At 37.4% G+C, this 12,426-nt stretch overlaps 1 protein-coding gene across 2 annotated transcripts; it reads right to left on the reverse strand.

Annotated features, from left to right (window-relative positions):
• Positions 1 to 91: 91 nt before the first annotated feature.
• LOC113674577 (serine/arginine-rich splicing factor 6) lies at positions 92 to 12,419 on the reverse strand. 2 transcript variants are annotated; one of them, XM_027191059.2, is made up of 8 exons: positions 12,213 to 12,419; positions 8,146 to 8,216; positions 6,727 to 6,849; positions 5,073 to 5,142; positions 2,011 to 2,084; positions 1,440 to 1,533; positions 655 to 704; positions 92 to 458 (listed from the first exon to the last, which is right to left on the reverse strand). In XM_027191059.2, exons 1-8 carry the CDS (start codon positions 12,402 to 12,404, stop codon positions 320 to 322), a joined length of 813 nt encoding a protein of 270 aa, XP_027046860.2. In that variant the 5' UTR covers positions 12,405 to 12,419; the 3' UTR covers positions 92 to 319. The 2 variants fall into 2 exon arrangements, with proteins under 2 accessions (XP_027046860.2, XP_027046859.2); XM_027191058.2 differs by having other exon boundaries at positions 92 to 461.
• Between the last annotated feature and the right edge of the window lie 7 nt (positions 12,420 to 12,426).

Raw genomic sequence — 12,426 nt, forward strand, 5'->3', positions numbered from 1 at the left:
GTATATTGTCTGATTTTGCCATATAAGAGCTTTGCCACAGAGAACTTTTTGACAAATTACTGTAATAAAAATTAACAAGACTCCACAAAAATTATCATGTCTAATTTATTTGACCACAATACACTTAAACGATTGACTGAAAAAAGTTGAGTGAACTGTCCCTAATGCTTATCACAACGAGAACTCAAAACAACAACAATCTAAAAAGATAAAATAACATCAACGGCTAATTTGGGCTGAACAGCGACTGAACTTGAAGCAAGAGCTAACAACCACAATATTAATGAGAATACTTTTTGTAAAGCAACCCAGTCCTTAATTAACTTGAGTATAGCCGTCTTCCAGGACTGCCACTAGGGCGTGGTGATAGTGAGCGGCCACGTTGAGCCAATGGAGAGCGCGAGTGGCGTCCTCTGGTGGCAGGTGAGTGTGACCTCCTTGGCGAACGTGACCTAGACCTACTGTTGAGAAACAAACACCTTGCTCAGTATAGCCTATAGTACTGAAGTTAAAGTGGGGGAGTAATGGACTTAATTTTCTAAAAGAAAGGACACAGTTTGAGTAACCATTTTGATAACAATGTGTTAGAACAACATGGTTGAGCATGTTTGTGAGAAAAGTTTAGCACTATGAAGCAAAATTGAGATAGCCAACCTTGTTCGGCGCCGTGGTGAGAGTGAGCGGGATCTTCGTGGTCGGTTTCTCTATGGTAACCAAATAATGGTAAATTACAAAATCAAGTTGCTCTTAAAGGTTGTTTATGCTCATCCAAAGAGTTGGACAGCCCCAGGACTAAGCCTTTAATACAGATTTTCCATAATTCAATACTATGACGACAAGGCAACAACAAAAATAAGAAAAATTTCAAGGATTAACCTTGAAAGGTCTCACATGTAGCAATTCATGTCTCCATATCAAGAGCATAGAACCTCAAAGCAAGCAAATTCCCCAATATAGTTTATAAATAAGCAGGAGTTTATTTACTAACTAATCATGCTCAGAAGCCTAAATGCACTTTTCCTAATTAAGGAATCAGAGCTACAGGCATTTTGCTTCAATAACACTAATGGCTGCTTTCTAACAAGCTGTGAAGAGAAGACCTTTTAGGAAACCCACATAAACCAACCGTAGAGAAGGGGAACGTGCACACTTCCAAAATCTCAGCATGGCTAGTTGCGTCACATTTCACATGACATGATCAATTCAATGGCAGCAAATCTCTACACCAAAATTGTAAATCACTTCATAATTACCAAAATCTGTACCACAGGTTAGCTAGATGATAAAACTTCAAGTCAAGTAAGTACTTGCTAAAGATCTTGCCACAGCTCTAGTCTGAAGTTCCATCATTCAAATGTTTAAGGTATTATTCAAAAGTTAAGTAGCATAACTAATATTTAAGACTTGAACATGAATAGCTTTCAGGATTACTAACATACCTCTGTCAGCCTTATGCGCTTTCCCAGCAACTCAGTACCATCTAAACGTTTCAGTGCCCTTTGCATGTCATTAAGGCTAGCAAATTCAACAACCCTGAAATATATCAAACAAGTAATTATGTCAATATATGCCACTAATAAACCATTTTACAATATCATGCAATGGGATGCATTAAATATGCAACAACATTACACTGAAGAGCAGGGCAAAAATGCTACAAAATGACCACACAGTCACTGAACTTTGATTGGTTTTAGTCTTTTAGGGTTGACTTTTTAAGAAAGGAACTTCAATGCACATCATATTTTTTTTCGTTGGGCATAAAGAAGACTTTAAGGGTCTCTTATGTTATCATCTTTAGCCAGTGCCACCAATAATGCATAGATAAGGTCAAAGGATTTAATGCAAAACTAGAAGCTAAAGTACAAGAAAATAAAAGAATAGTGGTATAATATATCCCTTATTCCATGGTTTAACACACAATATGAGTGGACATCAAATAAAAACTGTCACACAAGTCAGTATTCCTGGACTAGTGCTTTTAAATACACTTTAACAAATGATGCTAACCCCTCTCCTATTCTATCTCTATGGCACTGGGTAAAGGTCACTTCCCCTGCTTGGCGCATGTAATCTTTCAGATCCTGCAAAACAGCAAAGACATTAGTACAAAGTACAGTGAAGAGTACTTTTCTTTGCCTGTCCAAAGGAGATGACAAGTTTGTTTGATTGACTCTATAAAAAGACATTCATGATAAAATTGGGTAAAACAAGACTTCCAGTTAAATATGTAAAAAAAAATTAACCTAATAATTTACACAGTAGGTGCTGAGTGTGCAAACTGAAATGCAAGTTACACCTTTCAGTACATTAGATGAATTACAAAAAAAAGCATCTTGTGAGTAACACAATACATTTTGACAAGGGCACTCATTTACACTAACAAATTAAACATTTCAAACCTTTGAGCTGTACAAAAAAATCCCTAAAGAACAGAGATACGAACCTTACCTTTGCAAAACTAACTATTAAGACCAAGAACTTCAAATTAAACCGAGATGATAACCAAGGCCTTCATGCCATACCAATTCCCATGTCAGCTTGTTAATGAGCCAAAAGGGTTGCCATGAGCAAACAGGGCCACTGAGCAACCAAGCAACCACACCACGAATTGAATGATCTACACAATCTTAAGACGGCAAGCCAAGTGTCATATTTTATGCCAGGGCCACTAATTTTCCCCTTTTTACGCACAGACCAGGTCATAGATCAGGAATTGATTTCTGCCTAAAACCAAGCTCCCATAAAGTACCTTACCACTAAGTACTGTGGCTAAAGATGGAAGAAATGGAAGGAAGGAAGTTACTGATATGGTACTTAAGCCTACACCAGATTCAGAACTCTAAATAGACTGGACAGTCACTCTGACTGAACTGTGAAAGTTACCATACTTTCGTTTTTAAAACAACACTCTTGCATGCTCATTGGCGAAGACCAAGTATTTATCAGGCTATAGATCACGCTGATGATGCAGTAGCAAGCCACATTGGTATGGGCTACTACCTGTTGTAATTTGGCATTACTCTGGCAGTGTATTACATACTTCTGAGTCCAGGAATCAAGCATGAACTTCTACTTAATGATGTATTCAAAAGAAATTGACCAAGTTTATGAATGTACTGCTTATGAAACTTTGTTCTAACAAACAGTTGCACAAGGAAAAGCTAAAGGTCAAAATACTTGTTCACTTCAAGAATGAGGCCATAACTCAATCACAAAATGAATGAGATTTCTATTTGCATTCTTTTTGATCAACTCTTTATCATTTTTGTTAACCCATTGGAAAACTTTTAACGATTTGGGTGGAAGACTTCCATGGCAGAAATTGAAAAAAAGTTTTGTTGACGGATATGCACAATTGGTCCCTGCTAGAAGAGCAACGTGCTTTTTTGAGACAAAACTAGATTGCAAGTGCATTCATTGTAAACTCAGGCACTTAAAATAGTAAAATTTAGAAGTCTGACATACTTCACATTAAGAATTTCTTGTGCAAGTCAAATTTGCAAAAGGAAAGGTACTGTATAGGTAAAGCAAAACAAATTGTGAGAACTTTCATCCTTTCATAGTAGTGTTTTCACATGCTCTTTACAAATTCTTGAAGCCTTTATGTGAAACACTTTCTCTCATCCTTGCATTTCTGAGCCTAAAAGGCAAGTTGTGAATAAGCCCAAATAACTTTAGCCTAGGCCTCTTCCTTAGCAGGAAAAACTGTTACAATCCAGGGTACAATTATTATCATTAACTTTATGTCTTTACTTTAAGTGTTGCTGATGTGACATTTCTTGGAGAAAAACATACATAGTGGCAGATATGACCAGTTTTGAGACGTCCTTATTTTTCAGCTCAACTCAATCTATGTTCACCAGAGTCTGGCCATTGACCTTTGCTTTCTCTGAAGAGGCCATTGGGCTTGCAAAAAAAAAAAATTGAAAAACCAGATAGAGTTCACGGACAACTGTTTAAGGAGCTGAGCTGTTTATATTTCCATATGCATATAACGTGAAGATCGCTGTTCTTTCATAAATTTATTCACCTTCTAGCTTAACGTTTTGTGAGGCCTACAGTAGCTACACAGTTTGTGCAACAGTAATAATAAAATAATGTTGAACATGAAATTCACAGCACAGCATTTTGGGCCAACATCTGTGGATGAGTACGTGACTAGAAAGACATGCAGTAACTATAAATAATTACTTAACAAAGCACTGGCTGTTTGAGCAAGTCAGTTTTGCCCTTAGGTAAATTCCTTAAGCCATGTTTAGTAGGGTTGAAAAGTAATGAAAAAAACAACAATTTTGTCATTCATCACCAGTGAATCCTACAAAATTAAACAGGAATACATAAGGAAAAAGGATAAATTTATGAAGGAATAATGAACTTTCAAATGAATGGTAGAACACACAAGATGTTACAGGTGATAATAAAATAATGTTCTTTTAGTTTAAGACATAACTGCTGCTTTGATCAGAACTTAAGTTTCACAGCAGCATGAAGTTGGCATTGCCATGCAACTTGAATTGCCATTTAACTTGTATAGGGCAAATGAGTCACTAGAAAAGGTCTTGCTTTTAGTTCTAATTGTTTAATAAATTGTTTCCACAAGTTTCTACTGTTGTAAACAAACTTGCTAAGTAATTGACAGTCTTGTGTAATCATCTGCATGAGAATAATCCTGAAATGACTGTTGTTGGTGAAAACTAGCAAAAGTTGACTTCTACTCGAAGGAGGTCATCGTCACAGGAAAGTGAACAGCTGTTTGAGGATAGAGTTTTGCCTGTTAGCTGGAAGACCCACAAGGCTTGTCAGATGTGATTGGTCAGTTTTGTCCGTTGGTAATTAAAATGTAACATCACGTTATCATATTTTGCACCTTCTGAAGAAGGTCTAACAATTTTGCATCTCCCTGATCTATGTCTAAAGGTTGAGGGTACTTGCATATTTGAAATATTTTCTTTTGCTTTAATTAGTATTAATAGTTCACATCAAGGAAGGCTTTGTAAACCCTTAATGAAGAGGTACAGTACTATCCTGGATACAAATAATGAGAATCAACCCTGTCTAGTATTTCTCACCTGCCAACTTGCACGTGAGGACAAATTTTCCACTGTCAACTTGAATTCAGTGTTATAAGGTGCACCATATCTAAATAAATGTAGAATCTTAAAAATGGGTAGTCATGGACTACAGGTGGCTTCTAAATGAAATAAAAATCGAAAATCACCGTACAGAACTGGTCCTGCTTACTGGAATTAATAATGGAATATGACTTGGACCACTTACCACTGTGGCTACTCACATAAAGTAGTGACCATAATAACAACCACACGACTGTGAAAGGCAAAAAGGACACTAACGGTTATCTGTTTGAATGGGGAAACTGTTTGTTATCTGTTTGTCATCCATTCGAATGCCTAAAAAAACAGTTCAAAGCATTCTGCAAACCATTCAAACATTTTGCATATCTGTTCGAAAATCATTAGCATCCATTCGAAGTATTACAACATCTGTTTGAACAGTTCTGACACCTGTTCAAATGGTTTCAACATCTGTTTGAATGGTTTTTACATCCGTTCACCAACTAGAAGTGTCTGTTTGGAGAACTGCAGCATCCATTCGAATGGTTTGATGTCTGTTCTGTTCATCCGTTCAGAAGGAGAAAATTAAACTTGTCATTTCTTTACAGATATTCAGTATAGCGGTCGAAACATTGCAATCCACATCTATGTGACTAAATTGTGAGACGAAAGATTAACTCAGCTGTCATTTTAAACCATGATGATAAAACAACTTTCATGAGATATTCAGTAGTTTCAGACAATAACTAAAAACATTATTTCGATGAGAAATTGAAAAAGTCTCCATTTTCGATCCTGAGAATAAAGGCCTTGAAATTCACAACAATGGCAAATGAAATGGAAACAATGCACAGCAACATTGCCCATTCCATGATTAGCCATGCGCTCAGAATGGTTTCGCAAACTGATTAAGCAATTTATTCATCCAACCAGTCATACAACTTTGTATATTTTCATCTGTTCGACCAGCTTGCCAGTCTGTTTGACATTATCCATTTTACTCATCCGTTTTAACAGCTAAGCAAACCCTTTGAATGGCTAATCAAACCATTCAAATAATTTATTCACCCATTTAAATGGTTTGCCCATCCATTAAAATTTTTACTCATCCATTTGAATGGCTGAACAAACCATTTGAACGCTTCAAGTACTGTTCATTAACTGTTCGTCATCTGTGCGTGTTTGCCATTTGAACAGTTTTCCATTAGTGTCCGTTTTGCCTTTCAGGGTCACATATATGAACAAAATTGTAGCAAAAATTCACCACCTGCTGAAAGGATTCCACTCCAAATAAAAGTGAATCTAACACAGATGCATGTACACAACTAATTTTTTTTAACCACAGAAAAACTACCTTCACACTGAGGAGACAGGTGCTGTAAAACAAATTGTTCGTGCAAGGTTTCCACAAAAAAAGGGCAAAGCAAGGAGTTTAATCACAATGAATGTAGAGAGGCACTTTGGTGTCTGTAAAATTGAGATTTGCCTGTCTTTTCTTACCTTAAAATTTATAATTATTTACATCACTTTCCAATTAATTAATTTTTCACTAGAAATTTCTAAGTCAAGGCAAACATTTAAGACACTTCATGAATCTCACATTAAATTACATCCATGTGATCAAAAGACCATTAACATGTGTGTTACTGACCTGTCTCGGAACCTGAATCCACCACCTCTTCTCATCCCACTTCCACCACCACTACCACCTCCTCCACCACCACCTCCACCACCTCCACTCCTTGATGTTGGACGGGCATGTTCCACTGTTATTCTTTCATAAAAAGAAAAACATGTACATATGTATTTCCCTAAAGAGGCTTTTACTCCCAATCTTTTAGCACAACAGCAACATGTATCTTGCTCTTTCAAGTCATAGAGAACATTTCTTAGCAAAATCTATTGACTATGATACCTAAACTTGAGGGTACCATAGATCTTCACTGGTGTTCTTTGAGCAAAAAAATTGTCAATGCACTATTTGAAGCATAACTACCTTATGATTGTTGCTACAGTCATTAGTTTATGAAATTCCTTGAATTTTCCCTGACAAAGGGAAAATTTCCCCAACTACCGTATTTCTTCTGTAAGCCAAGACCCTGAAAATTAGAGACCTTCCAACAGACTCGTGTTGTTCAAAAAATAAATAAATAAATAAAACCATCAGCTGTAAGCCAAGGGTGAAATTCTTAATAATAGCTGGCCATTTGAGTGAGCACACCACATGGAAACATTGGGAAATGGCTCACTGAACACAAAGCTAATGAATTAAAATAAACACAAAAGAAAAAAAGAGAATCAGTGAAGATGTAAATACTACTACCTAACTGCAGAAACACAACAATACTCTCAGTTACTGTAACCTAACAAACGTTTCAATTGAGTATCTCTTTTGTTGCTGTTATTTTTCTTTTGATGCCAAAAGCATGCTGTTCTTCATATACTAGGGCTTTTAAGATAAAAGTTAGCGCAGAAGCTGGCGCTGTAGAAAACAACTTGGAAATCCCTCGAGATTATGGACTCAGTGAGTCAATGGTGGGATGCTGAAGAAGAGACCAGGCAACTACTCTTTCTGGCAAGGTAAAGATGTCTGCAAAATGTGCAAAAATGGGCTGTTTCACTCTCAAGTATCCCGAACTAGACAAGCAGGTGAGAGAGTGGTTTTCATGGCAGAGTGACCAAATATTTCATTTGAAATGTAAAATGAGAAGAGTTTTGCCAAATTGAGTGAGATCATCTTTCAATGCATGGGGAGCAAAGAATCTGATTGGTGGTCAGAGCAGAGATACGTTGTTGTCATGACAATTTTAAAACATGTCATGTAAAGAGTGCTGCAGTCACAGAATTTACAGTCATTTTGTATTAAAATTAAATTCGCAATTGTACTTGTTTTTGAATCCCAATCCCTTCACAGCCATCCCACCCATAAATTTACGTATTCAGCTGTGGTTTGATGTGCAATAAAAAATTGCACAAAAATTGGCTCTTGAAGGTCTAAGGTTTAATTGAAAACACAAGCCTAGAGATAAGTACTACAAGACCCAGAGCTGTGTACATTATTTGAACATACCTTTCTCCCATGAATTCCTTGTGGTTCAGTTCATAAACAGCATCATCAGCATCTTTGTAGTCATCAAATTCCTAAATTTTCATTGACAAAAAGAATTAGGCTAATTAGCCCTTTCACTCCTGGTCCGGCCAAAACCGGCCAACCAGAAACTCGTTGTTATTCCTAGACCGGCCAAAAAAACTGTCGTCATTTTCCCCTTCTATCCCCTCCCCCAGTGAAGAATATATGCTTATTAAATATTTGCCTATTGTTACTAAGGCATTGACCTATCAAATTGTCATTACTGCACATGAGTTATGCTTCCTGAGGATGGGATACACAGATGCGAATATGTTCTTGCATCATGAATGCATGCACAAACATGGCAACAGCAATGATCAGTTTCTAATATAAACGATTGAGCAATTTCATCCGTGAGTTTGTAAAACCACTTAGTTTATTATCAACTTGGAGTCAATAAAGCAAAGAAACTTCCTATGTAGTGGCTATTTGCTTTATCAGCTCCAAATTGATAATAACCTGAGTGGAAAATGGCAAGGTGTGTAGATCCTTTGGAAATTAGTTTAGACGAATAAAGGGTGATTTTTGGTGATTCAGATGAAGAAGGTAACAAAGATATTGAGGAGATGGTTCTGACATTGATTTTTTGGGTATTGATGAGGATGGTGAGGAAAGTGATGAAGAAGCGGATGGTGAAAGTGGCAACAAAGAAGCCTCTGACAGCAATGATGAAGAAAAACAACAATGGACAGCTGACCTCAGTAACATCGTTGTTGACGAATTTTCAGCTCAATCTGGAATCGCTGTCAAGTCAACCCCAAAGCTGATTATTTTTTCGGTTTAATGTTTGACAAGGATCTTTTTGAGAAAATCATGGAGACAAACCGCTATGCTCACCAAAAATTAGCTGACAATGAGCAATGTCTTGGTAGAAGACGCAATGTTTCTAAACCTGAAGTGAAAGCTTACTTTGGAATGTGCCTCATAATGGGATGAATATTCTTCCCAAGGTCACGACTACTGGTCAACAGACATTTTCAAGGGCAATGAAGGAATTAAAAGAGTTATGCCTAAGAACCGATTCGAAGAAATAAGTCAATTCCTTCATCTGAATGACTTGAGTTGGGAACCCGTGCGAGGAGATGTTAATTTCGACTGTCTGTACAAATGCCGTCCTGCTTTGAATGCTGTTTTAAGAAATGTTCAACACTGTTATTTGCCCACAAAAAACCTTTTGGTTGACGAGGGGATGATAGTGTTTTAAAGGCAAGCTATCATTTCACCAATATTTACCAGCTAAACCGACTAAATAAGGAATTAAAGTGTGGATGGCAGCTAATTCTTCGAACAGTTATGTTGTCAATTTCTCTGTTTATTTAGGATGTGAAGGAGAAATTCAAAGGCATCACTTGCTGGGATACAATGTTGTTATGGGTATTACCCGTCCCTTTTTCAATAGAAAACATCATGTTTTCTTTGATAATTTCTTTTTGAGCCCTGACCTGTTCGATCATTTGCTTGCACAAGATATGTATGCTTGTGCAACAGTAAGATGTAATCACAAAGGGCTGCCTGCTTATGCTAAGGATAAGCTTTGCGAGCCAGGACAAACAATTACACAGCAAAGAGGAAATCTTTTATTTACAAAATGGCATGACAAGCGAGATTTTTGTTGTCAAATGTTTCCCCAGAAGAGCCTTCGCGGACCGTACAACATCAGAAAAGAGGAAGAGACATTGACATCCAAAAACCGCAAGTATCAGATGTTTACACGGCAAACATGGGTGGTGTAGATGGAGCTAACCAATTTCGGTCCTATTGCACCATTGGAAGACAGTCGCAAAAGTGGTATGGTACATTTTTTAGTTCCTTTTTAACGTTGCTGCCTGCATTGGTTATATTCTAGAATGCTGATACCTAAGGATGCAAAACCTGCGAAAACGACCACAAGCCCCTTTTTGGCTAGAGTTGGGTAAGCACCTGATAGATGCCTACTCTTATCAAAAGCGAGCTGTGAATCAAGTACCAGCCCTAGAACCCACAAGAAACCACCAAGCGATTCAAGAAGGCCGAAAGAAAGAATGTGTACAATGCAAAAAACACCGAAAGGCTATCCAGTTGAAACGAGAAACAAGTGCCAACAGTGAGGTGTTGCGTTATGCAAAGTGCGGTGCTTTACCGATTATCATAGCAAAACAATTGATCATACAAATCAATTTTACAATTCTTAATTTCCAGTTTTTTCAAAGTGCAGATCATGTAAATACTCACCAGAAAATAAAAGTTCCATTCACTTGTTCATTTCATTGTACATTTTGAAGTTTTAAACTTGTAATTTGGTCTTTTGACCCACCAGGAGATTAGACTTCTACTTTGGCAATTTGGTCTTTTGACCCACCAGGAGATTAGACTTTGACTTCGGTAATGCCAGCAAATTCAAATTTCATTACAAACAGGAACATGCTATACATTTGAGTCTCAAATCACACAACTAACTTGAGAGAGATTTGCTTTTCCACTTTTTTTAAAGTTAATTTTGGTTTATCATCCAGACATCAAACACCTAAAATGTGACTTTGCTGATACTGAGTTCAGAGTGAATACTAGGTTTGGCCAACCCTGTAATAGGTCTTTCAAGGGGCATATTGTTTTACATCGCCTAGATCTTTCCTGTTGTTGTGTGAGATGCAGAGTTGAAGAAGCTTTGAAAATTATCTTAAAGTTGTATGTTTGCAAACCTTTATTTCCTTCCTTGATGGGCCAAGGAGATCATTAATGATGTGTGGGAATATGAAACTAACATTAGTTGGATAATCCCAGCATTCATAACAACAGAGGAAGTTTGGAGACAAAATTCTGCTTAGTAGGGGAGATAGGGGGGAAAGCGTCTCTCGCGCAAGTCCCCCACGCGGCACGGGCGGTTACGGGCGGTTCAGGTGTCAATGGGTTAACGATGTTTGTTTTTTCATTTCGACGTTGGATCGCTCCAGCAAAGTGTTAAGCTGGGTTGGCTAGTAATTTTTGGTTTCCTTAGCAATTCCCTTCTCTAAACATCACTTTTTCCAAACCAACAACCAAAAAGCACTGCTTTTTACAGTGTTTTCATTGTTTGAGCTGTTATTCAGCTGCAGTGGCGAAAGAAAACCTACTTTAAACACTGGCCATTGTTTTGCTTGCAAATTTTCAAATTGTTGCGACATCCAAGGTTCGCATTTGATTGGCTATCTGTGAGTTTCTTTGATTATTGACCAATCAGAATGTCTGGTTTGTTACTTTCTTTGCAATGAATTAACCCTTTCCTGCTCTGAATTAACTCTCTTCTACACTGAATTACCTGAAAACTGCATTTATCTTAACCAATCAGAACTGAGTAATTTTTTCCCGTACATTATTAGTACTGAAACAACTATGGTTGTTTTGAAACGACTTCAAGTATTTCACAAGTATTGAATCAACTTCAGTTCATTTCAAATTGACTTGTATCAAAGCGACTGTAAATAGTGCTTATCCAAATGCACAATTTGGTCACCCTGCAGTACATGGACTGATCTAGACCCTCTTAAATTTGTCCAATTTTGAGTAAATTCGGAGAAAATCGCTCTTGATTATTCGTCTTTGCTCTTTTCTTAATTCCATTTGAGTTTATCTTAGATATATCTTCTTCACTAAGGTTCCTCTTCATCATTTAGGGTCCAGGGGTGATGAGAGCGAACTTCTGAAATATCGTTCTACACATTCGCACTAGTAAATCGATTATACTGAGACTCAGGAAAATGAAAACTAAAGCTGTCCTTCCTTGGAAGATTCCATGGTTGTTGTCCTTCGGTTTGCCGATAAAGCGCCCGAGAGAGCCATTGTTCTTAAGCTTATTCTTGTATTAAACAGGAACGCAAACTACCCATTGTTTTTTTCGTTTGTAGTAAAACCTGAGATTTGAAGCATTTGACTGGGTACCAAAAGAACTAAATGCCTCTAAACATTGGAAGAGTTTATGCATAGATTCAACGTAACACTTACACGATTTTAACCGCGTTAAAGGAGCTACATCATAACTTATAAAAGCTTACCACAAAGCCAAATCCACTCTTTAAATTAATCTCTCGTATACGTCCGAATCCACGGAAAAACTTCTCAACGTCTCTCTCCTTACAGTCTCGAGGTAGTCGACCAAGAAAGACTCTTGGGGCTCTGTCTCTACTCATGATGCGCTCTTGCTCAGGGACGCAACAAAGATAGGATTTACAAAGGAAACTTTGCATAGTATCCCACGAAGCCTTGCGA

This window comes from Pocillopora damicornis, chromosome 8, assembly GCF_964200805.1.
Source record: "Pocillopora damicornis chromosome 8, jaPocDami1.2, whole genome shotgun sequence".
Classification (NCBI taxonomy): domain Eukaryota; kingdom Metazoa; phylum Cnidaria; class Anthozoa; order Scleractinia; family Pocilloporidae; genus Pocillopora; species Pocillopora damicornis.